Raw genomic sequence first — 26592 nt, 5'->3', positions numbered from 1 at the left:
ATCCAGAAACAGGAGGGTGATGTTACATGCTCCTCCTGATGAGTTTTATCTCAAAATCTTTGCTAGCCCATTCTGTCCCAGCTGTGCTCTGTAAGCTTATATCCAGTGGTTTTCTACTATGATCACGGGTCACTGTGCTCCAGGATAACATCTTACACTATTTAGGGAAGAGCTCTGTATGTAACATTTTTGTACCTTCAAAAATACTGTCTGGTCTTGCAAAATAAACGTATTCAAAGATGCAGAATGCTGAGGGATCTCCTTCAGATCTTCGTACAACATCCAGTGTCTGGACATCATGTCTGGATATTTTCACAATCTCCCCAGGAAGGACCTCCCGATAGTACCTTGAAGAAGAAACACAGAGAAGTTAGAAATGTCCTCAAGCTGAATGGTAATTCTGAATTACAAACAAGAGTCAACTGATGGGGAGAAATGTTTCTGAACATCCTAACATGACAACTTGCTTCTATCTTAGGATTTAACCTGACGCATTTTAAGATTAACATGCTAAGACAACTGACCCTTACTAAAACTAAAGTCTGAATTAATATCCAAAAACAATAAACTAAGTAAAAATGCTAAACTTGGTACCAGGGAATTATGGTACTTGTCCTGTGTGTGAGACATAGTGTACAGGCTTAATTGAGATTGAATATATTTTTTAAATATAGTCCTGCATCAATACTAGAGAACTTTTCTATGAAAGCTAACAAACCTTACAGTGCAATATAAGAAATATAATCAAGAACAGAGGTGGTATCCAAAATAATACTGCCTCATAAACCAAATCTAGAGAAGTATTCATATACAGATGACATATAGCTACCCCAAATGACATAAAGCTGACTAGAAGTGTACCTTCTATTTCTTAAGTCTGCAGAAGTATGGAATAATTATTTAAGTATGGAATAGTTTAAGTATATTATGTTTAAGTGTTTAACCATATCAAATATTTTTCTGTATTCTTTAGTTAGTCCTCAGGTGGCCATTCTAACATCTAAATCTATCCCAAAATACTGAAATATTCTGGAGATACAAATCTGAGGTGAGCAAATCTGTGTTTATTCACTGGTCAGAAACTAGCAGTAGCAAGCAGTACTAGCTACTCAATAAGTTTAGACAAAATTGCTTTACTGAAAACACACAGGATTCAGCTGATTGTCCTACATAGTGAGCTTTTCTTAACAGAAATTACAAAGTTTCAGAAACCAGTTACTTTTTTTTCTAACAAGGAGGCCAGCTATCAAACAGCATATGCTGCAACTGAGGTTATTCTAGCCTGTAAACTACCAGTATAACTTTTCCATAGGTGAAGAATTATTTTGTAATGCAACTATGCTGCTGAAAATGATGGTAAAATGAATTATATGGGTAATCAGGTATAATGCAACAAGTAAGATGCATTTGCTTTGTGATAGTAGTTGTCTTTACTGTTACTTTCTGCACATATAATTCTTTTTTTGCAATCATCTGCTTGAGAAAAAAAAAACTGGCAAAAACCAGGACTGGCAAAAACATCCTCCACAGCAAACTAAACCTTCATGTTGTTATAATTATGATATTTGGCAACTTGGGATTTAATGTTTAATCACTGTCTAAAGAAGAGTTTTCAGATAAAGTAAGAATCAGGCCACTTACTCAGCACCAATAGATAAAAAGCTGCAGGATTCAGAAGAAACAACCCATCCTTCTGTTTCAGTGTTATCTTTTCCTGAAGTAAAAGATCTCAGTTAGAGTCCCCAATTTTTGCTACCATGACCCCCCAAATCACATTTTTGCTTCAGTATCTGGCTTGCTATGGTTTCCAAGTGTGCAATTAAAGACTATAGTAATTTCTAATTAAAATGTATAGCATTCCACTGTTTCCACCTTTCCATTATTTAAAAAAATCCCAACCACATCCACAAAAAAAATCATAAACCTGTTCTAGGCAGAAGTGGAGTAACAGCATTGTATTCACAGCGCATGAAGAGAAAAACTTCAGGTAACTATCTTTGTTATCCCTGCAGTATTTCAAACTTTTCAAATTCTAGTTCAGTGACTTTAGATAGACATAATTACTTTTGTTCACACAAGAAAATCCTTACTTTTTCTAGGCTAAAAAGGTTAATGAATGCCTTTGATTACAATGGATGCTGAACTGAATTCCAGTGAGTTTTGAGAGTCAACTATAGGAAAGATATAATTGTGTCACATAGGGTAGGAATGTCTATATGCTTTAAAAATTTTTCTTGTGGTTAAAATTACTTCGTTTTCTAATGATACGGAAGAATTTACTGCTTTGCCTTTGAATTATTTTAGTTTGCAACAAGTGAAGATATTTTGTTGATATATATGACAAGTGGAGAAAATTGTTGATTTGCAGGCTGAACAGGAACACAAGGAATTTTTCCCATAAACTGCTTGCGTAATGGTCCAATCACTATATGTGATTGGGCTGCTTGGAATTCAGAGATACATTGCAAGTAATCCAGCACTTTTTGCCCGCCTTACTATAGAAGAACAAAGGAAGAAACCAGGCTCGTTTCTAGACATTGTCCTGAGAAACTGGTTTTAAGTGGCCTGGCTTGAGCAGGGATTTGGACCCACAGGCTTCAGAGCTCCCTTCCAACCTCAATCCTTCTGTGTTTCTATTAATCATTGCTTTTTTGTTTAAGCAATGGCAATTATTTAAACTGTATTACAGTTGGGAAGCCTAATTGTGGCTATCATTAGGCCACTAAGATTCCCTCTATCTGGGAATGGAATTTTGCACGCTTCCTATAGATGTTTTTTTTTCTTACCAACTTTTTTATTTTTCAAAACTGATTTTTACATCACATATTCCTACTTACACCTCAGTAAGTGTAGCTTTAGTTACTTATGTCAGTGTTTTCAAGCACACACTATGCATATGGAGATTCATACATATATGTATATATGGTTTACCTTTTCCATTCATGTCCCCTACTGGAATAAGGCGACCAATGCAGAGCGGGCGATTCCCATACGGATCACGTACTGCATAGATTATGTCTTTATGCATAATTAGCAATGAATATGACGTTGGAGTTTCCTTCATTAGGTTTTTTATTCTGGAACGAGACATAGGTGAACATAACTGTGAGCCACACGAACAGCTGTGCATTTACAGCTGCACATTGAGGTGCAGTGGCTGGGGTTGCGTGTGCAGCCCGTGCTCCTCACCTTGCCACCCAGTCGGCCGTGTCGTCGTTTTCCAGCGGAGGTGTGAAAGCCAGCAGCTGGGTGATCAGTTCACTGTCAGAACTGGTTGACAGTCCCACACCGTGCCGCATAAGCTTTTAAGACACAAGCCAAAAGTGTTACCAGCATTAAAAAAATATATATATCTCATGTCACACTGCTCAGATTTGAACTTAACACCTTGGTGCAAAGAACAAATGTTTTGCAGTGCTTCAGGTGATTACAGCATAATAATGCCAAGTTTCTTCCAACAAAACAACTATGTAAAATGAGGTCAGACAATCTTCTACAGTAACACCACATTTTTCTTTTCATCTCATTCCTTTGCTCTACATGCAACCAAAAGTAATGCCACCAATATTCAGGGCATAAATTCATGTTTGGGTGATTTAATTAGCTTTGTGCATGCTCTAGGAAGGGAGTTAAAATATAAAAGAGAAATATGAAATTGCCTATAACAGATCTAGAAAGAGATGTCAAGGCAGAATCCACTTCACAGGATTTTTCGCCCCCAAAACGAGTCATTTTGATTAGGGAGCACTTTCATAACCCAAAACAATCTGGTACTAAGCAAAAGTCACAGCAGCCATATTGCTCACTTCTGCCTCACACTCGGAAAGAAACAATGCCAGAGCCCCCAAAGGAGGTACTAACCTTCCTTCTGAGTCGTGCAGCATTTGTTAGCTCCCCATTGTGTGCCACAGCGATCTTCCCATGAAGAGTCTCTACAACAAAAGGCTGGCAGTTCTGAAGCTCAGAAATTCCTGAGGTGGAGTATCTTGTGTGCCCAATACCAAGGTTTGAAGGGTACAGCTTCTTCAGGCTGTCTGCACTGAAGACATGGTTTATAAGACCCATTCCCTTTGGAAGAAAAAAAAAGAAAAAAAAATGTTCTGTTGGTTTTATTTTCCTGGTGACTTTGTAAGTTCTTCTTCTGCTTAATGCTGATACAGTAGTATTAATGGAACTTTAAGAAAAAGGCAAATAATCTGAAAGATATGGGAAAGAAAGAAGCTGAGTAGGTCACAGTATTACAGCCCTTTAGTCCTGTTTTTAAATAAAGCAATCTACATTTTTGTGCTGAGGATTTTCATGGAACAATCTATTCCCTGACTAAAAATAGATACTTTTAAGGCCGTGGTCATTATGTGCCTTGTAACAACCCCTGTGATTCTCTCAGCTCCAGAAAGTGTGTGTGACCTTCTCGGGCCTCCATTCTCTCTTAGATTCTATTTATTGCTACCTCTGGGTAAAGTAATTGCCACTTCCTCAAGTCTCACTAGTGTAAGATTTACTCATCCATCTCCTTGTGCATAGTCTGTAACAGCATTTTTTCCCCTTTTAAGATCAAAAAGAGCATCAATGCTCTTCCAAATCTGCAGAGTTAACACCTCCTCGAGGTGCAGGGTGACTTTGGTAATAAGTTTTTGTGACATCGTTAGCGTGCTCTGGGTAACTTCTGTGTATCTGCCACTGTATGCACAGAAACACCTATCAGGACAACAGCTGGCAAGTTTGTTTTAAGCATACACTCAAGACAGATAACTGACAAAATCAAAACAGCCCATCAAGCATGTTACTTTTGCTCTAACTTAGGAAGACAAAAACATTGTATTCTGAAGAATACAAAACATTTATTTGCGTTTTACCTTGTGCACTTTGAATGCCTGGGATGACTCGCCATCACTTGTCACAATTCCAGCACTCTCCTGGCCCCTATGGACAAAATAAAATTAACATAAAGCACTGACATGATTACAAAACACTTTAACATTTCAAAAATGCAATGGATATGCATTTTTAATGGAATTTTAATTTGTTGTTTTATTTTACAGACTTGTAATTGCTGTGTTAATTGCAGGTTTCTTGCATGTGTTATGCTTTATTTCAAGACAGTCATAAGGTCTGTGCCTAAGTCCACTAAATTCAGTGGAAATCTTCCCACTAATAAGTACTGGCTCAGACTTTTAATGGATTTCAATTTCAGTACAGGCACAAAGTAAAAACAGCTGCTTAATCAGAAAAGCCATTTTTAGAGGCATAATGGTCTAAGCGATAGTACTAGGTCCTATAATGCCATTCTATTTCTGCTTTAGATTGTCAGATGTTATTAAAAACTGATGGTGTTACTTAGGGGAATGGATTGTCTTTTCCACTGACCACCTATGCTTTTGCATTTTTCCACTTACACAGACAAGCTAGCATTTACACCTCTAAAAGCTACACAGACCCTCCGATGAAAGCATCTGAATCCATAAACTTAATGCTGGGCATCTCAGCTTCTGAACTCAGGCAAAACAAGTCCAAGTGTCACTGCAAATGGAAGTACTTCTCTTAAGTACACCAGCCTCGGGCTGGCAGTAGTGCTTTGTTGAGCAGAAGAGCTGATTCAGCTGAAATACATGTGTTTTCCCTGTCCTGCTGCCTGTCCTCCCCAGCCCTTCCCCTGCTGGGTCCCCTGAGTGTACCCCAGATCCCCTGATGCTGCCCTGCCCAAGGCAGGCAGAACACTGTACACTTGTCCACAGTTTGTAATCCAGTCCTTATCCATTGAAAAGGTCTGCTTTGCAGACTGGATTTTATTTTTTTTTGTGAATAACAATGCAGGCTGCTCCATCTCCCTTTAAAAGACTTCCTGAAATAAGGCACTGTGGCATACAACAAAACTGCTGCTATGTGCCTGCCTGTGCCTGTAATACTCATCAGAACTGGTGGATGGGTGAGCTCCTGCCCTCTCTCATATACAATAATGTCTGAATGGGAAAGATATTTTTCTTAAAAAGGGAAAGACGATTAACGTCCTATTTGTGCACTGGACTGGTTTAACTCAGTTGAAGTCACTGGAATTATTTATTACAAGCAACAATAGAATTGGGCACAAAAATCAATAGAATGGATGCTAATCTACAACTGACATGCTAGATACCAATTTTCTTCAGTTCATAAAATCCCTTTATTTGTTACTAGTCCCAGGTGGATGTAAAGCAAAAATTTTGAAGAACGCTTGCTTACCGAAAGCAAAACAAACCAAACTTCCCACCTATCTGAACAAATGTACCCTGTTAGTGACACAGTTCTTCAAAGAAAATAATCAGAGATGAGGACGCTCTTCAAGCCATTTACTGTCTATAAACAGAAAGACTGGTAGTAAGATTTAAGGGTTGATGCACTGCATTCAGCAACTTATAATTGCAATGTTAATATTACAGGAAGTTTCCATTTTAATACTGTCATGGTCGCTTTAAATAGTAACTCAATCACTAGGAAGAGAGAAGCAGACACCCCAAGGAAGGCCCTGGTCAAGGCATTGGATTACATCTTTCACTTAGCACCGACAAAAGGCATGGGATCTCAGTGTCACTACCACAATGCTTGCACCACTTTACCAGCGGAGCCAGACTTGAAGTATGCCAGCTTTTATTAAAACATCGCCAATATATAAAACGTGTCTCTACGGCCCGCAGTTCAGAGGCAAAGAGCGCACGGAGATGTGAAGATGCAGGGCAGCACGACCCTAAACGCGACCCTGGTGGGGAAGGCTCGGTCCCGCGGCCCCTCGGGAGCAGCGGCTGCCCGGGGCCTCCCGGCAGAGCCCAGGCCACAAGGGGTGTGTGTGTGTGTGACGTTGCTTTGTTTTGCTGGGTTTGGGATTTTTTTTTTTTTTTTTAAAGGAACGAAACATACTCTTTTTGCCTCTCTTCTCACACCCTGGTGCCCCCACTGACTCCCGAAGGAGAGTCACAGCGGTCAGCCCCGGCTCGGCCCAGCCCCGGCCCGGCCCGGCCGAGACTTCCCCTCCCCGCCGGCGGAGCCGCTTCCCTCGCGCGGCTCCAGCGCCGAGCCTGCTTACTTGGCAGCGTCTCAAGTTACTCCCCTCAGGCAGCTTGAGCCAGTAAAACTAGATCCTTTCATCTCGGCGGAGCTTACTGACAACCAGCCGTCTGGTTTCCTAGGAAACAAAATCTTGGCTAGAAATAGTGAATCATTTCCAGGTCACTTTCAACATGGAGAGTGGAGCAGGGAAGCATTGGACTGAGGAGGAGGTTAAAGCCTTGTTAAGCGTCTGGTCAGAAAAAAATATCAGAAAGCAACTGCACGGCACCCTGAGGAATAAAGGAATATTTATCTACATTGCTAAAAGGTTACAGGAGTTGGGAGTGTGCAGGGACTGGAAACAGTGCCGTGCAAAGTACAAAAACCTGAAGTACGAATACAGAACGGTTAAATATGCCCACAACTCTGGGGATGTCACTAAAACCATGAAGTTTTTCCATGATCTGGATGCCATATTGCGATATGAGCCTGTCACACAATTAGCAGCAGAAGAAAACGGCAGGTGTTCTGCGACTGAGACGCAGCTGAACACAAGCCCCACAACAGACAGCACGCAAGGTAAAAAAAAATATTTTTGCTTCTATTTTTCTCTCGTTGCTTAAAACCCAAAGGGAACAGAACCGAAGCCTGACTTTGCTGGCGCTGGAGCGGAGGCTGCTCAGCCCCGGCAGCGCTCAGCGCTGTTAGAAGTGACTGGATGCACGCCTCGCGCAGGGGAATAAAATGTTAGCACCCACCAGTGTCGAAGTCTGTAAATACAGCGTAATTCCAGCAAAATTACACTAACTGCCTCTATTGCAGCCTCGCTGAGTACTTGATAGTGTCCAGGCTCCTGCACGGGGTGGAAATGCTGAACTAAAATAAGCTGCTTTCTTTCTCTTTGCCTGTCATTCATAGTACTTTGGAAGATTTGCAGAGCTCCAATTCAGATGTAAACGTAATGAAAAAGAAAATAAAAGGTTGAAACTGTCAGGGTGTTGTAAAAATCGTTATTTGTTGTGATACAAGTGAAATTTAGGATTTTTATTCTAATTTCTCATATATATATATCAGCTTGATATTTAGGTGTGATGACTTAAGGTCTAAGCAGTTTAACATTGAAAAAGCACATGCGTAATAATCTCTCATTAAAACTCTAGTTTAGCAGTGAAAGTAAAAATTATTGTATTTATCAGACTGTTTTGCAGCAGACCAAGTGAATACAGCTGCCTTTATTTTGAAGTGGGTTTTACTAAATTATTTGCATCTCTTGTTTTATTCAACCTTCTCTGCATATGCATTTAAGCTCTGATTAACATTTCATTAGGGTCAATCTGCTGTTTGACATCACTCAAATCTCCTTGTCACATCCGAAATGTCACTGAAGCACAAGCCCTAATGATAGTTATAAGTACCAAAATAAGAGGACTAAAAAGAGAAATTAAAAGCTTAATTTGTTCCCATGGAATATAGCAATTTATATTAATTTTGTGAATATTTTTTAAGAAAACAAGAAACTCAACATTATTGCCAGGAGTCATTGTCAAAGGCATTAAAAAAGCTGGACATTGAGTTTGTCCTTGTACCATTCAACATCTCCCTCTACAATGCTGTTTTACAGATCTGAGGAAAAGAAATTGCCATTTTTCATTGTCACTGTTTACCTTAACAAAAAGCTTGACCTTAATTTGTCATCACTATCAGAAAGCCTCTACTCTGTCAAAATCACTTCAAATTAAAATGGCAATTTTATAATACTGTAATATGCTCTGTGCACTGTGAATTGCAATTCATTTTTAAATTTAAACTTAGAGAACTGAGGCTAATACAAGCTGATACACTTTGAAGACTACATGAAATCAGGATAGTGTCCTACATCTGAGGATCTGCCATTAGATTATCCTCTGTGTTTTGATGTAGTTTGCACCTAATTCTCATGTGCTTTAGACCTCTAGCAAATTTACATCAGCAAAAGTTAATTTCAACTTTGAATCCTAAACTACAATATCTATAAAAATAATTACCCCTGGGTGAGACATGCCTTGTTTTGAAGCACTAGGACAATCAGGTTTTAAAGCTGGTATAATTAAATATATCTCTTGATTACACAAGCACTTCTGTTACTATCTCCAGAAAAATAAAAGCAAACAAGTTTTACGGATAAACAAAAATAAAATGCAGCTAACTGTAATAATGCAACATTAATGCAAAAATTCAAATGCAAAGATTTTTGCAACAACCACAACCGAGCCACAACCAAAGCACACTAAGATAGAAATGTGTCCTGCAGCTATGCAGAATGCATGCATGCATCCACCACAAGGGGCTGAGGGAACAGCTGTGAGATCATCAACTTTCTTATTTAAGAATGCAAGTCAAGCAATTAACACTGTACTACAGGCCTAGTCCTATTCCACCTGCAGACAGAGTCCAATGCCTGCCCAGGCCAGTACTTTGAAGAACATTTGTAAAGGCAAAACTGGCATCAGTGGCTCTGCAGCTGATGCTCTCAAGTCCCTCTGCAGGGACAGAGCTGCCAGTGTTGCCCCCACAGAGGGAAAGGCAACTCCTGGCATAGGCCAAGGCAGCCCCCATTCCTGCCCCAGCAGCAACCGCAGGACCCCTTGAGGGCTTCTCCCTTTCAGCCACAGTGTGTTACAGGAGAGGAGAGAAAAATGGTCCCTCTCACTTCTTTTAAAAGAGGCAGACATCTAATTTTGAGGGGGCTGGAGGAATCAAGGGTGTCTAGGCTTATGGCTTGGGTAGCAAGAACAAAAAATCAGCAAACTAAAATCTGTGACTAATAATACATGCCCACCATGAACATCTCATTTTATTTTAAGAAATTGGTTGCTATACTGATTTGTCTTTTTAAAAAGCATAAATTATAATTCCGAAATAATTCACCATATATTTACCATTCTGCTTAGCCTCAGGCTCAATATTCTTATGCATGCTTAATGTAAAGATGCAAAGCATGTCTTTACATTATCTCAGGTACTGGGAGATTGCTGGGAAGGGGGAGCAACAGGAAGGGAAGAGAAGAGACTATTTTTTTTTACAGGACTGAATGGTATTTCAAGTGTTCCCCTGAGGATTTTTCATACATGGTAGAATCAGTTTTCTTTTGAAAGTGTACTTAAAGAAATTCTTACTGAAAATCTTAATCAAATCTGAGAGGGGTGTCTCAAGACAAACCTGGTAGCAGCACATACCAGTTCCCAGCTTGTTCATGAAAAGCATAAGCACATGCAGAAATGTAAGCAGAGACATTCATTCTGCCCTCCCAAAACACATTTCAGAGGCAGAGTTTTAACTTAAATAATCATTAAAAAGATACAAGTCAAAACATTCACTTCTCTTCAAGTATAGTTTGTGTATTATTGCACTAATCAACAACCAAAAAAATCTACGTGAAGTGATGGTGCGCTATGAAAAATGGTATCTTTCATTACAGTTCAAATGAATGACCTTCCCATTTTGTTAATCAAGTTAAGTCAAAGATTAATAAACTAAATACATTATTTAAAACATACTTGTGTAGCAATTTAAGTTGTTTACAGTTTTTATATTTCTTTCTTTATGTTTAAATATTAAGACAGTGGTCACCTTGCTTGACCTTCACTTTACCTCAGCAAATGCAGAAAGATTATCGCTGAGCAGAAATGCATCAGCAATGACTGGCAGAAAACTCAGCTACTAAAATGCAGGAAGATCTTTCAGGAATGCTGACAATAAAGTGGTTACACATGGTTTTCCATGTCTGCACTTTTCCACGTGTCATTGACGGTATTTTATATTGTGTTCTTTTAAACAAGTGTACAATGATTTTATTGAGTAGGTTTTCTGATATAGTAATATCTTTTTGTAACTGTTCTTACTAAAAATAAAAGAAGTTTCTCTTTTAATATAACAATGTAATTAACCTTGCACATGCTAGTGCCTATGGCATACACTCAGAAGCCTTCCAGCAGATAATTTATTCTCCTCTCCCTGGTTTGCTTTGCTGGTCTTAGGCAGTTGAAATGCCAGTCCTGTCACTAGAGGTGGAAGCATGAGCAGCATCTCCTGCCAGGGAAGCCAGGCAGTCAGAGATCAGGCCACTGCATCTATGAGTCACAGTAAGCCTTGCTGAAAGCCAGAAGGATTGAAGATAATGGTTTCAAACGCAGTTTTCAGACGTCAGGGGTAGGAGATTGCATCCTAACTGCACCTCATTACTGCTCCCCGTGACGAACTACCGCAGAGCTGTGAGCTTTGATCTGGGTGCCCTGCCTGGCTGGAGCTCACAGAAGCTCAGCTCCCATACCAGGAAGCAACATTTCAAACCTCCTGTCAACATGGTATGTGGAAAACAGCACATTACCACAGGACAACTTACAAGTCTGTACTCTGTGAAAATCTAGCTGGTTCTGAACCTGACGTACATATGCTGCTTTTTATACTTACATAGCAATTGCTATAATGTTCCCTTTTACACAAATGTAGAAAGGCTGTGTTGGAAAAAGCTAGACTTAATCCTGTCAGCTACAAATATGCCTGTTGTCAAGTGACAATGAATATGGGTTCCCTCCCCATACTATTAATGAATTCCATTGATTTCCAGAGCTCTTTACAGAACATCCTGATTTTCTTCATACTCTTCTAGGAATTTATTTTTCTTACGTAAATGGATTTGTGATTTTGTGGATCTGTGTGAAAAGTTTGCCTTTATTTGTATGTCTCTTACTTTACATCATTATTTATACTGAATACTGAGTCATAAGAGCATACAAGTCACTAGAATCAAGTCAGTTTCAACCAGAATTTTTAAAAGCATTTCAAACAGGCTTCATATACAAGACATAAAATGATTTGCCTCCTATAACTCATGTTCCCCTTACAGGGACAGCTAAATTAATTTAAAATTTAATTTAACTACAAATTAAGTGTCAAGATTTCCAAGTTAAAGATCTTCTCATGCTGTATGGACATTTAAACTGCTAATTTAATCCATACCTATTTTTCATCTAAAACCTCTTTCCTTCCCAGGTGAAATACCAGTTTCTTTAGAAGATGATGAGGATGCTCCAGGAGATCCACTACTTTTTATATCTCATGCCAGACCAGTTCAACTAGGTATAGTATGATGGTACAGAGAGATCAAAAACTAGAGAAGCAGCATGGGTGTCAGAGCACTTCCCTACCTATCTCAGAACCCACTGAAAGAAAAATGTTGACCCCTTTGTATCTATAATGCCTAATATTTTGTTTTTATTTCAGCAGATTTCTCAGGTTTGAGGAAGTTTAGAAAAAGATTAAATCTAGCATAAATGCATCTTTCAGATTAAAAAAAATAATGTATATCCTGTTTAAACATTTTTTAAAAAACAAATTAGGACTAAAATGCTTTTAAGATATTAGGAAAATTTTTGCACTGACCGTAACAACTTTGTTTCAAAGCAGTACTTGCAGGAAGGATATTTTGAATCAGTATGTTTTTTAAATGGAATGAGAAACAAACAAACCCACCATTTCCCACTCTACACACAGCCGAATAAGCGAGCAATATACCAAGTCACCAGAACTCATTTGAAGTAATATCTACAACCAAAAGTGAGCTCAGTTGGAAATGAACTGACTAGTGAGAAATACTGGTTTATGCAAAGAGTAAAGAAACTTTATTTCTCCCAGATGTCCCCGTGCTCTATGGCTTTGACTGGGGAGTGTAGGGAGCGCCTCCCTGCATTCTTCATCCTCTCTTCTTGCCATCTTCCTAGGCCTTTCCTCTCTGGCCTATCTGAGGTTGGCAGTTATCATCTGTGACAGTTCCTACGGTTTGATTCACCAGTAAATCAGCATTTTCTTTCACTCCCTCAGGAAGAAATGGAGAAAGCATAATTGATGTGCCACCTGAAAATTACCATTCTCAACTATGTGGCCTATGAGCTGGCTGCTGCAGTCCTGGTTAACCCAGGACTATAAGGAAAAAAAAATGCTATCTGTTAGAGCAACTTATTGACAACTAGAATGAATTATGGAGACTAGAAAAGAATGGCTTTATCTAGGACAAGTTTGTCCCCAGACAGGTTATTACAAATATGCTGCACTGAAGCTCTGTGCACAATCAAGGGTGATACTGTGGCCATCACACATATCTCAGTGGCTATTAAGGATCAAACCCCCATAATCTGGTTTGCTCTTCCAGAAAAAGACACTAACAAAGGCATTTATCACTGTGGTATGACTGTAAAAACCGGTTAGTTACTATGCATTTTCATGCTGCTTTATTTGGTCATGCCCTGGAACTGATTATGGGTTTGTTTATTTGAGTATAGTTATTTTTGCAAAGCTTTAGAAAATGCATGAGAAATTCCTTTCCAAACGAATCTTGTAACCAAAACAAAGTCTTAAAGCAAATTCATAAAGAGAAAGAAGGAAACATTAAAAAACTAAAATATATAATATTTCAGTGTTTTAAGTTATTCCGTGGGGGGCAACTTTTACCTCATAATGTTAAAAAATAAAGTTGTAGACCAGAGAAAATGGAAAAATATCTTAGTTTTTCACAGTAAGACAACTCACACTGATTTTCACTAAAAAACCCCAAATATTTCTGATTGACCTGCTCTCAGAAAGGTGCAGGTTCTGTGCCATGACAACTGGGTTCTAGCACACAAATGTTTTACCTAAACAAAAGTCTCCATTCCTCTGCTCTCCACAGGTGGGGTGCTTCATTAAGAAAAAAGGATCAAATTCTTTAGATCTTTACCCAGGTTAAATCTCTCCATGTGTGTAAAAACGAAAGTATGGCATGAATGCAGAAAGTTAGGTCTTGATGCTAGTGTCAGTGACTTGGGGCCAATTTATCATTGTGCTCATGCAGCACATCCCACCTTCCCAACAGTTCTCTTCTCCTCTCTAATGTCTGAAGGACAAAGCAGCTCATCAGTTGTACCCAAAGGTCTTACAGGTAAAAATTCAGTGTATTAGGACAGAAGACAGGAATGCTCCTCTTAGATTAATTAAATGTACATGTGCTATCTTAGTATATGTCTTCAACTGAAAGCAAAAATTATATCAGAATTAACAAAAATGTGGACAAATTAATAATGAATCACTTGATTTTAATGTCACCCTGCTCCGTCTTCTAACAGTGTCCTTCATTCCCATTCTCTCTGTCCTTTCCCCACCCCAACCACCCAATGCAGGTAACAAATATCTGTGTCTCTCCCCTCCCCCACACAATGCAGGTAATCCAGCATCAGCAGTAGAGGCTTCCAAACCACCGGCTTTCATTCCTACAGTAGCAAATGAAGGAGGAAAACACTGGACTGTTAATGAAGTCAGAGCTTTGATACGCATATGGTCAGACAAAAATATCCAGCAACAACTGGAGGGGACAGTGAGAAATAAAAGAATATTTGAACAGGTTGCTGCTAGACTGCAAAAGTTTGGAATTGACAGGGACTGGAAGCAGTGCAGGACAAAATATAAAAATCTGAAACATGAATACAAGAGTGTAAAAAGTGCCCAAGACTCAGGGAGTACAACTAAAAGTATGAAATTTTTTAATGAACTGGATGCTATTCTGGGGCACTGCACAATGGAACAAGCAAGTAAATCAGATAATGATGAAAGTGAGAGGCCTCCAGAATGGACAGAAGCAAAATCAGAAAAGGATTCCGTAGGTAAGTACTTCAACTACCCATATATCATTTAAAATTTTTAGTTTTCCAGCACTAGAGAGACCTTAAAAAAACTCAAAAAGCACAAACAGAGAGATTAACCGATTGGCTGGTTTGGAAATACACTGAATAGAAATTTACTGTTCTGCCCAGTAGTTTTGTATTTTGTTATAAAGTTCAGGTTATAAGGTTTCAGATTGAGTGATTTCCTTGTACTTTTTTAATAGAACTAAGAAGCAAAAAGAGAAAAAAAAGATGAAGACATAGGATGAAATGATACAGAGAGACAATTCCAGTCAGAATCATGTCAGAAGAGACTGTTTCCAGTTTAGATAACAGAAATGGACTAGATATAGGCTACATTACTGGAAAAATTAAGACATTAAGCAAAAGAAATCTGTAATAACAGATATTGGTTAAAAAAAAATTGTCTTTCTCTTATGGTCCCAAATAGTTCAGTTTGATTTGCCTTTGGAGCAAGACTCCCAAACTAGTAAGACAATAGCAAAAGGAAAGGTGAAAATAGCAAAAGGAACAGCACTAAGAATGTGGCAGAGCCTGCCTTTGGTTGTGGGTGGTTATTGACAGTGGTAATGGGTGATCAATGCAGAATTAGAGTAGACTGATGAGCCTACCCTACCCAAGAGTTAAAACATTTTTATTGGTATGTACAACCAGAAACATGCTTGTTGTTTAACAACAGAATTAAACATTAAACTTTTTGTTGAGGTGAGGGGATGATAATGTGTTAGCCAAATATAAGACTAGAAGTTAGTAAAGTAATAGGAGAAGTAAAAAAAAAAATTACACAAGACAGTCTGGCTGAAAACTGTGAGAACATTTTGGGGGATGATTCACTCTTCAGTTGCCATTTCTAGACATTTTGCTAATGCATTTACTTTGTCTGCTGAGGTAAAGAATATCTGTGGCTGGATGGACTTTTTAATTTGATACACCACAGCTGTTCTTACAAAGTACAGAAATTCAGTGCCATAATTAATTTAGCATTATTTACACAGAAATGCCTGGAGACACAGGTGAAGAGGACTCTGTTAGTAATACATCAGAAGACCTACAGGTTGCAGATATAAAGAAAGTTTCTGATTCAGGTAATCTGAAAAGTCTTCTATTTTATATAAATACCTAAATTTAGTAAATTAAAATTAATTTCTAAAATAACCCCAAATTGTAATTACAAATAGAAAATTCAGAGACCTAAAAAACCTAAAAGCAAGAGATAATGTCCTAGAGATAACAATCACCTACTTACGTACACATTTACAATGTCCTGCTAAATTAGATAAAATCAGTCCAGTAAGTAATCATTTCAAAGACTTGTGACGCAGAATGTAGAGAAGAAACGACTGGTTTAAGCAAGTTGAGTACAATGTCCTACTGCATGTACATTTACTTAAACTATGTTATTCCCAAGGATTAGGATTGTTCAGTCTCCTGGGCATGAACTAATAGAGCATCTCTTTTTCACACTACGTGATCAGGATATAATTGTGTAAATGCTTATGTCAGGGGATGAAAACTTCATTAAGGAGTCTCACTGAATATGAAGGTCATATGCTCTGCTCTTTACAAAGAAATTTTATGGTTTACATCTGAAAACAAATTTCAGGGGAAGCAGAAGTTTAACATTCAGATGGAGACACATAAAAGTCTCTCAGGCTGACAGGTTTTATTGTCCACAACAGAGCACCTCATGTTCTCTTTCAGTAGTGTGAGGCAGAACATGGTCTAAATTAAGCATTAAGGAGTAGTCTTACAGAATTTAAAATGGTCTAATGTGAACTTGAAAGATTTTAATATCAAATTAAATTAAATTAAATATGTTTTTTATATTCAATAGCAATTACATTATTAAATTTAAATTTGCTAACAAATAAAAAAGAAAAGCGACCTTTTACCCACTTACCATGGGCACTTGACACATTCCGTGGAGAAAAACAGGTTGTCATGAAAAGTGCATTGCCTATAGAGACCTCATTTTCAGAGAGACAAATATGAAAGAAATAAACAGCATTTTCTGGAATCCAGTTAAGACTGCTTAAAAAATGTATTTAATTCAATTTCTTCCCATTGACAAGTAAAATTACTACATACACATGGACAGTAGTAAGACACTGTAGTAATGCAATGATTCAGCAGTGCTCCTTAACTGTCATCTGGCAGTCTTCAACCACCTGGTGCCACATAATATTGTAACTTCTTGGACTGCACCCTTGCAAACAAGGTATTTAAAATTAAGTTAAATGAATATTTCTAGTGAAGTTCTAAGTACAAATTTGTGTCATTTAAGATGAGTGTAGGTGTAAATATATCTGTAGTTTACCTTGGTTACCATCTCCCTTCTCAAATATGTGTATTTTAATTTCATAGTTTCTTTGTTTCTGGGTAATTTTAAATGCAGTATGATTTGTGGGGAAAAATTAAAATAGCGAGTGGTTCAAAAGTGTCTGTGGCTCAGCCTCTCCACTCTTAAGACTATTTTACAAATGTCTGTGGGGAAAAAATCAAAACCACACTCCAAGGCAAAACCTACAAACAAGTTCAGTTTTCTCTCATTCCTAAACAAACAATACACACTCAAATTATTTTTTTACAGGTGGTAAAATACACCTAGTGTTTCATTATACTAATAGTGACATAACTAAGTATTGCATAAAGCAGAGAAAAGATGCAGACTTTTTATGTTAAAGTATTGTAGACACCCTTTGTTCTCTAATTGTGGTACATGCATTTCCTAGACAGTCCAAGTAATTCTGAAGTGAGAAACTGGTACGTAAAGAGATTGTATGTAGCTCTGTACTCATAAATATACACGCTGATAAATAGTGAAAAGGCACTGATACATTACATTGGTTGTTTGATATGAGTAATGTCTCACAATCATTGGCATTTAGGATGTAACTTATTTTAAAAGCTCCTGCATATTCAACAGAACTTTTTTAGAAAAGTATTTCTCAACAGGCATGGAATTATTAAATTTATAGTTATTTGTGTGCCTTGAAAAAAAAAATCTGTAGAAAACCCCAGTTTGGCATAAATGAGAATTTAGAAATTCTGTTAAACTCATGTCTGGGTATCTTCCTTATCAGTATACGCAGTTAATCTACTCTGCAGCCAGAGCTGTATATGCACTTGCTCATATACATACACATATATGTGAGTTAGCTGGGCAGGCATTGCCTTCTAGCAGCTGCAGTTGTGTAAATGCACAGAAGATGCACAAGCTGCTTCAGAGTGCATGTGCTTCTCATGATCTTACACATGAGTCTGAGTTAGGAGCCACAGTAACACTCTCCACTGCCAGTCTTTATAAACAGCCCATTTGGGTTTGCCATAACCTATTAAGAAAAATACTAAGGTGGTGTTAGTCAAAAGACAAATTCACCAGTTTCAGAACAACAACTAGTTATTTGATGTGCCATGGTATTGTTTTTCTCCTCTGCCCTTATGAATTTGCTATTCAAAGAGCAGCAAATGCCCACCTGAGAAGGAGAAGACAAAAGTAAATAAACCCTCACAGCTCCTTGCACAGCCTGTCCTAGTTCCTGACATGTTGCTGTCAGCACTGCCCAGCTGGGGGAGCAGAAGGACCACAACAGCCCGTGGGTTTTCAGCTAAAGCATCCTGTGATAGGCTGGGGACACTCCGGGTTGCTCTCTCTTTTGGCAAAACATACCCCACATTGAATCGATCTGCAAATAAAACCTTATTTAGTCATTTTCACTGATGTTTTCATTTTCGTGGGATTACTTTTAGTTGTTACTAAAAGTAACAAATCTGTTCAGAACAGCCAATTATTTCAGTCTATGCAGTCTGTCAGTCCAAACTCCATGTACATTCCACATGCATCAGAATTAGCAGTACGACCACAAAGTGTATGTATAGGTGTTTAATTAAATTTGAAGTGCTAGGGAAAAACAGTGGAGATGAAAACAGGTTTCTAAGAAATACCAATAGCCTGATGTTCTTAAAAATACCTACAGCAAGTATTTTATGTAAAACAAATTCCTTTCATTGTCTTTATTTTCTTAGGAATTTTGATACTCCATACAATTTACTATATGTCCCTCTCAGAACAAATTTGGAGTAAATAGTGACACTTCCAAGATACATTCCTAAGCAAGGCCTTTTAAAAACCTGTTGTTTAAAGTTAAGATCTTAAGTAGGTACATACTCAGGCACTTAACACTGGCTGGAACACTTGCTGCTGTGTGCAAAGAATTTTAAAATGTATAGGTATAAAGTCAGAAGATGTTTACATACATATGCCCCAGGCTAGTGTTAAGCAGTGTTTCAGAGAAGTGCAAACCCCAAAGTTCTTGATTATTCACTGCCTTAGCCTAGGCATATTTGGGCTGCAGACATGAAGTCTTAACAGGGCACCCACAGTTTTCTGTATCCACTCTCATAGATCTGTATGACAGAGCAGCAACTTTGCAAATTGTTGGGAACGTAAACATAAGCCACACACTAATATTTTCCCTAGTTTTAACATATCCCAATTCCCTTTTATACTATTCAAGACACACATGAGAGTAAGGATTAGGAGACAAATTACTAATCTTGCCTTGTGAGCCAGAAAACAAGATAATTAGGATGCTGACAGAGTGCCAGAAGAGAACAGAGCTTGTATCAGTCTGAGTGGGTGAAAGGAAAGACTGTGACAGCATTGCTCGGGTGGCCTTGTGAGCAGTGCTTCAAACACAAAGTAGAGATTAAGCATATTTGCTGGCAACTGTCTATAGCTTCACTAACAATTCAGCTGGAGTCACTGTGTTTTATCCATGCCAGAAACTGTTGATGGCTTGTTCTGTTTGGCTCAGTCTTACTCTTCTTGTGCCCTCCCTCCAAAACTCTGAAAGGTGCCTTAGAAAAAAAGCCAGGGCCACTACCCACATTCCTGGGTCACAAAAAAAAAAAAAAAAAAAAAAAAAAAAAAAAGAGGCACGTGATGCTAGTCACATCATAAAGAACATCTGATGCAAACAAAGCTGTATTGATCTGGGGGTAATTTTTAATAAAATGGCTCTAGATTAAACTTTATTGCTCAATGTTTGGGGGCAATATTCTTGAATGGACTGAGAACAGGCTGGGAGCCAGAAAACTGCTGTCATTGATCCAGGATGTGGCCTTCACCATTTAATCTCCGTAGAGCAGTGTCCTCACCGGGAAGCAAGGATCAGCAAGACCACTTGCATCATCCACCTGCCCATACCTCTGTCCTAGGGCAGAGGGGTGGAATTTTCCCTTAACACCAGCGGGCCAATGGCAGAGGAGTGGAGATCTCCTCCCCATGGAAGGGAGCCCAGGGACACCTCTGTCACCCAGCTGTGTGATGTAAACCCCTGCAAGCTGCAGCAGCAGAGATGCTCTCAGGACAGACTTTAGTACATCGTCTCCATTAGGCAAGCAGCCTTACAGATCAATTGTCTAAGCACAGCACCCTGATATGTCAGGGTCCCTTGCTCCTTTATGGGACTAATACAAACATTCTTGGCATCAGTCACTTGGGAGTCTTTCAGTAATTTCAGTATATATTACACCCTTGATGCAAGTCACTGTCTTGCCTGTTCTGCTGCATGAACATTTGTCAGTAACTAGATACCTTACACCCACCATCAGTGAACCATTCTACAAATTCTGATCCAGGTTAAAATAACTTAAGAGTTTGCACACGTAACCCATAAACTTATATACTGCAGCTGTTATGTGATGTTCTGGATTTACTACTAAGCATGTACACTCTGTTCTTAAGCCTATTACTGCAGATAAATGGCAGCTTTAATGTATTAAGAGAGGAAATCTCTGTAGTTATCAGCAACATTCTGAGTAGGTGATTCTCAAGACATTACTCGAGACTTGTATAGTTAATAAGAACTCTGTAAATTATTATTTTTTACAGAAATCCTTGAAGATGAGGGGGACTTAGCCAACTCCACCCCAGCAGCTCTGGAAGCTACACAAATAAAGAAGGAGACAATTCATATAGGTAGGTTAGGACTTTGTCATGATAGTTTTAACAGGACATTCTACTTTACTGGGCATTGCAGATTCCAAAGGCTCATGTGTTATTGCAGCAAAGTATACTTGTTCTACTTCTAGGTTATGATAAATTATGGGTTTTGTTTGATTTCACAGTGCAGAAATGTATGAGCACTTATTTCTCCTTCCCATAATTATAAAAAATCTTATTTTCCCAGACAACATGATCCTTTTTCTGATGAGTATGGTTAGTCTGCAATTGATTGTGACACAAATATGGTTTTTCTTACACAGTTGCTAGAGAGGATAAAATGGAAAGGTAAATAGCTGTCTCAGAAACTCAGAACATTTTATACATCATCTGTATTTTCAAATTCATGACTGCACTGCATTAAGCATCAGATTATTTACTATCAAGCAATTTCCATATATATATTCTGTTTTAAATATAAAACTGAAATCAGCACCTCAGCAATATGCAGATATCATATATTTGATGATAAGTGATCAGGAGAAGATTTGTTTTGTTTAAAATGTTAACATTTAACATTGGAATACAGTAGGGATATTAATATTCTGGAATAAATGAGCATAAAACCATAGATGATCATGAAAAAAAGACATCAGAGAAAATAATGATGCCATTGAAATATAGTGACCTGACACCCTGGATCAGAATATTCATTACAGTAATACTGTTTGTATGCAGAAGTTAATAGACAAAAAAAAATTTCAGTGATTGCCTGAACAGCAATTCTTTGGCCTTTGAAAGTTTCCACCATAAGAATATTTCTATTGTATGCATCAGGCATATTCAAGGCAAGAGGTTCCTTTGCAGCAATTATGTTATCTGTAGTTTGGATGTTGAGACATCCTATGCTAGACACCCTTTACAACTGTTTGCATTGGCTGATCTTGATCGTGAAAGGCAACTGTAGTGACTGTGACACTGAGGACATCAGAGCAATGCCATCATAACAGTGACACACAGGAACACAAGTGACACTAAGGATAAGGTAAATCTGTGACCCTGAAAGTTGAGACATAGCAATGCAAAGTGAAGAATAAAATGTTATGCAGCTCAGCTGACTGCCTCACACACACAAAGTCCCTATCATGTAATATCCAACTGAACACAGTAATCATGCAAGTCAGCACTACACAAGTGCCACTGCCAAAGTCAGGAAGAGATCAGAGAGCCAGTATGGTTGAGAGAATGAGCACAGAAATGGAAGCTATGGGGAGGTTGGTTAATGGTTTGAAAAAGAAAGGAATCTCTCAAGAACCTAGGAGTAGACCTACAGCTCTGTTTTGGCCCATTTCCAACAGCTGCTAATGTTAAGGAAAATGCAAGAATTTTCTCAAGAGTTATAGGGTGCCTGTTTATGAGAAAACCCACTTTTTTTCTAGTATTCCAAGTAAATCACATACACATGCTGATGAGAGTATGATTTCTAAGTTTTCTAAGGTACAAAATATATTCTTGCACACAGCTTATGAAAAACAAGTGTTTGCCAAATTACTGAAGAGAAAACAAGTTATAGAACAAATATGACTTCCAAGTACTAGTTTGTGCATATATTGGCAAGTACCATTATAGAAAGCACATCAAATGAACATGCTTATTTACAAAGAATCTTTATTTCTGACAGAGCCTAAGTAAGCACTCAGCTTTTCAGAATATAAAAGGAGTATTTATTTCTACCTTTTACCAAAACCAGTATTGGACATAATTAGTCTATGACATCCCCTAGCAAAACAACAAGAACTAATCTTTCTCTTCCTCCCAACCCAAAAAGTAAGTCCACACAAAAGTGAACTTTCAGCTGCACAGTAGCTCCAAGCATGAGCAAATGAACACAGAATCAGCAAAGCTGGGTTTTGATGTTCATAGACAATTTCAATAATTTCTCAGTAGGCAACAATGAAGTTGCAAATAAAAAGATACTTCAGGGCATTGGAACAACTGGTTAAAGGATCAAGAGCACAAGTAGTCATCTCTTCTCCAGTTGCAAAGAATGATGTGGGAAAAGACCAGGAAGAGCCAGCAGATCACTATCTGGCTCCAAGCTTGGTGACACTGGGAAAATACTGGATTTTTTAATCATGGTTCCATGACACCAGACTTGTTGGCACCTATCTCAAAGGGAGGAAAAGGGTCTTAGCACAGAAGTTAGTAGAACTCATTGAAAGAGCTTTAAACTAAATTTGCAGGTGGGAAGAGATAAAACCAGACTTACCAGAGAGCCTGGGGTCAACATGCCAGTGTTTGAGGGGTGGTGTTCTAGAGAGGTCCTTCCATCTGCTGTCTTAGTAGTCAGAGAATGGAGATCAGCAAAGACATACAGGGGTTATTGATGTGTTAGAAACCACAGAAGCACCTGAAAATGACCATGTAGAAATTGGAGCTTTTCACCCCCAAAAGGTGGTGGGGCCAAAAGCCCAGCTGTGGTGCATCTACACCCGTGCAGACAGCACGGGCAACAACAGGACAAGCTGGAAGCTATTGTGTAGCAGGAAAACTGTATCAGTTTCCATCTTGAAGACACAGAGGGATGACTCGCACAGCTGGAGTGCTGTGGGATGGAGTGGGATGGCTATAAACTTTGCAGAAGGGACAGTCACGGAAGGAGAGACTGTGGGGTACTCTGTATGTTAGAGAGTGTTTTCATTGTCTAGAGCTCATGATGGTGACAATAGTGTTGAGGACGTATGGGTAAGGATCAGGAGAAGGCAACAAGGCAGGTGTCCTGGTGGGAGTCTGTGTTTGCCCACCCAACCAGGGCAAAGAGGCAGCTGAAATATTTCATAGGCAGCTGGGACAAGTCTCACAGTCGCTGGCCCTTGGGGGGGACTTCAGCTGACCAGATGTCTGCTGGAAATACAACACAGCAGAGAACACAGCCCAGGAAGGTTCTTGGAGTGTGTGACAACTGCCTGACAAGCTGGTGAAGGAGCCACCTAGGGAAGGTACCCACTGGACCTGGTGTTTGTGTACAGCGAAGGACTGGGGGTGGCCGGAGCCTCTTGGCAACTGCAGTCACAAAATGGCAGTGTTTTCAGTTCTTGGTGAAGTAAGGAGGGAGCTCAGCACAACTGTCACCTTGGACTTGAGCAGTGGTGGAGTCACTGTCCCCGGAGGGATTTAAATGACATGTAGATGTGGCACTTAGGGACGTGGTTTACTGGTGGACTTGGCAATGTTAAGTCCATCGTAAATGATTAGTGCTTCCATCCTAAATGATTCCATGATTCTGTGATTCTTCAAGTCTATAACTAATGGGTTTGACTGAGGGCTTAGGACACTTTAAGGTGGAAATAGGTGTTTCCTACAGAGGATGACAACAGTACTAGCAATTTAGTTGTCTAAATCCAAATCTATTTAAAACTGTGTGTTTCTATAGATGATGATTCTATAAGCACTACCTCAGAAGACAGATCTTGTACACCAGTAGCAAAACAGATGGTTGGGACAGGTGAGTATGAATTTCCATGCATTTATTATTAAATAAATCACATTTTCTTTTCAGTACCAAAGCTGGAGCAATCAGATCTGTAAACACAGCTCTACTTTTCTGCTCCTGATTCCATTCTAGCTTTATTAGTAAACTTAAAAATTAGTTTCATAGCTCTTTTCCTTTCATGAGCAAAACCTGTATTAATACTGTAGTTCAACTTTGCCTTCTACACATAATCTAATGAGCAACATCTGCCTACTTCTGACAATTTTCGAGTCTGAAGATTTTTTCTTCTGTTGAATCCCAAGTAGCCTTTTCATTGGCACATTGCCATTTTAATTTGAAACCACACTTCTCACCAATGCTGAGATCATTAAAGCTTAATGATTACTGCTTTTCTACATGTAACACTCGGATACATCTGTCTTTAATTTCACAACAACAGTGGCACAATTATAATGACAAAATGTTGAATTTTAGACGCATTGGAGAAACAAGAGATTCCACTTGCTACATATTTTGCATACTTAAGAGAAAACAATTGTGTATGGATACTAAAATTAGAAAATATTTTAAAATATAAATATATACAAGACATAAAATATTAAAATACATAAAACATTAATCATTAACTGATTAATTATCAGTTGCAATTATGCTTTCATATATGTATCTTTAGCATGCATTTATAGCATTTACAGTTAGTTGTTTTTTTATTTGTATTTCAGACAATCACATTCCCTTAGAAGAAGCACAAAATCACTTTAAAGTTATTACAGTTAATGATACTGGAGCAGGAAAACACTGGAGTGATAATGAAGTTAGGGCTCTGATAAACATATGGTCAGATGAAAAGATACAACAAATGCTTGAAGGGGCCACAAGAAATAAAGAAATATTTGAGGAAATTGCCAGAAGATTAATGAAACGTGGTATAGACAGAGACTGGAAACAATGTCGCACAAAGTACAAGAACCTAAAATATGAATACCGTGCACTGCAGAAAGAAAATGAGCATCTTGGAAATCCCAGGAGAAAAATGAGATTTTATGATGAAGTTGACTGTATCTTAAGAAGACAGCCTCTGGGAACCTCAGGCTGGGGATGTGAAAGCTCAAGTCTCCTATCAGGTACTAAAAACTTCAGTGATGAGAAAAAATGCTTCAAGTGAATTTTCTAAAGTCACATGTCTGAGCCATGCTGTAGGTGTGAAATGTGTGGCCAGGAATGGGGAGGGAAAATAACTGGGGAAGCTGTATTTGCATGGTCATATAGGGAAAATTCAGGAAACTCAAGGGGTCTAAGGAGACATGTAGAAGTGAGAATATTAGCAAAAAGTGAAAGCACTGAAGCGTTCAGTGTTACTGGAGAATCTGCTTTTGAAAGCCTAAGTGACCTACATTGAAATCTTGCTAGAACACATGGCAGGTTTTAGAGGTCATACAGCAGGCACGTAAAGTCTGATGGATAGAGAGCTGCAAGCTCATGCTGTTTGGAACTGTAGAAATCAGTAGCAATCAAGCCAAGTGCCTGGACTCTAAAAACCCCAAAGTATGTTATTTCAATACACACTGCAGTCGAGAGAGAGAAATCCAGGACAGTGATGGCTATTTGAACACTTGTAATAATTTTATTAATTTTGCTAAAGCAGATTCAGTTTTCAAAATAAAGTTTGCTTCTATCTTTGTATCCAAAACCCTTTGATCTAGGAACCACAAAGCTAATTTTGTGTCTGCTGTTCTTGTGACTGGCCAACTGCTTCAGACCTCAGGGGCATCTGCCCCTCCTTAATCTGCTCCAGGCAGATTAAGTGCACTCATAGAAGTAACTGAACCTCTGCAACTTAAGGTTCAGTGACTTAAGGTAAAGCAGAACTAGTTGCGATTGTTCTCAATATGTTAAATAGTTTGCAACAGCACAAATGTTAGTTGAGGACTTGCACCATTTCTGCAGCAAAGGCCAGGTGGACGGCTTGAGCAGAAACTGCTGGAACCAGCCTTAAGCCAGCTGTCCTCAGTCGAGAATCAGAGCCCTAATGTGGTATCCAAGGGCACCAACCAGTAGTGCATTATTTGCAGCTGGAATGACAGTCATAGAGCTGTGGGATGACAGTTCTCCCCTGCCTCAGTCTTGTGCTCAATCACATTCTCAAGACGTATTTTCTTCCAAATACAGAAACTGAATATATTACTGCTTGTTTCTACTCTCCATGAGTGGGATATGTCAACACCAAGAATGCTGTCAACACCAACAACCAACCTGGCTGTTTTACATTTTAGCATGCTGGAAAAGGACTGTGTAATCTGTGAATGCTGATGCAGTGGCCAGTAAAACAATAACCTTTCAGAAAAGAAGCTTCAGTTATTAATCTGTTTGAGGCATCTGCCAAATAAATGTGTCTTGTCCTAGGGTATTTGCTTTTGTAGTATAAAACCTTTTGGTGTGTG

The 26592-nt window shown here is 38.7% G+C and overlaps 2 protein-coding genes across 7 annotated transcripts in view; one reads left to right on the top strand and one right to left on the bottom strand.

Moving 5' to 3' along the window:
* Nucleotides 1–26592, bottom strand: part of PPAT (phosphoribosyl pyrophosphate amidotransferase) — a 42189-nt gene that overhangs the window by 5222 nt on the left and 10375 nt on the right. The window contains exons 1-7 of one of the 4 annotated variants that reach the window (XM_064418087.1): nt 7058–7190; nt 4857–4923; nt 3862–4068; nt 3190–3302; nt 2932–3077; nt 1642–1714; nt 196–347 (exon numbers count right to left, since the gene is read on the bottom strand). In XM_064418087.1, the coding sequence (XP_064274157.1) occupies nt 196–347; nt 1642–1714; nt 2932–3077; nt 3190–3302; nt 3862–4065 (688 nt within the window). In that variant the 5' untranslated portion in view covers nt 4066–4068; nt 4857–4923; nt 7058–7190. Of the gene's footprint in view, nt 1–195; nt 348–1641; nt 1715–2931; nt 3078–3189; nt 3303–3861; nt 4069–4856; nt 4924–6593; nt 6711–6891; nt 6984–7057; nt 7191–26592 lie in introns of those variants that run through there. The other 3 variants (XM_064418086.1, XM_064418088.1, XM_064418085.1) reach the window with 3 other exon arrangements.
* Nucleotides 7212–26592, top strand: part of PAICS (phosphoribosylaminoimidazole carboxylase and phosphoribosylaminoimidazolesuccinocarboxamide synthase) — a 39985-nt gene continuing 20604 nt past the window's right edge. Inside the window, exons 1-7 of one of the 3 annotated variants that reach the window (XM_064418082.1) lie at nt 7212–7599; nt 12052–12138; nt 14253–14690; nt 15707–15796; nt 20608–20694; nt 24092–24163; nt 24874–25275. In XM_064418082.1, the coding sequence (XP_064274152.1) occupies nt 7212–7599; nt 12052–12138; nt 14253–14690; nt 15707–15796; nt 20608–20694; nt 24092–24163; nt 24874–25275 (1564 nt within the window). Of the gene's footprint in view, nt 7600–12051; nt 12139–14210; nt 14691–15706; nt 15797–20607; nt 20695–24091; nt 24164–24873; nt 25276–26592 lie in introns of all 3 variants that reach the window. The other 2 variants (XM_064418081.1, XM_064418083.1) reach the window with 2 other exon arrangements.

Source organism: Passer domesticus, chromosome 4 (assembly GCF_036417665.1).
Source record: "Passer domesticus isolate bPasDom1 chromosome 4, bPasDom1.hap1, whole genome shotgun sequence".
In the NCBI taxonomy this organism is placed as follows: domain Eukaryota; kingdom Metazoa; phylum Chordata; class Aves; order Passeriformes; family Passeridae; genus Passer; species Passer domesticus.
This window is presented reverse-complemented; position numbering and strand designations above follow the sequence as displayed.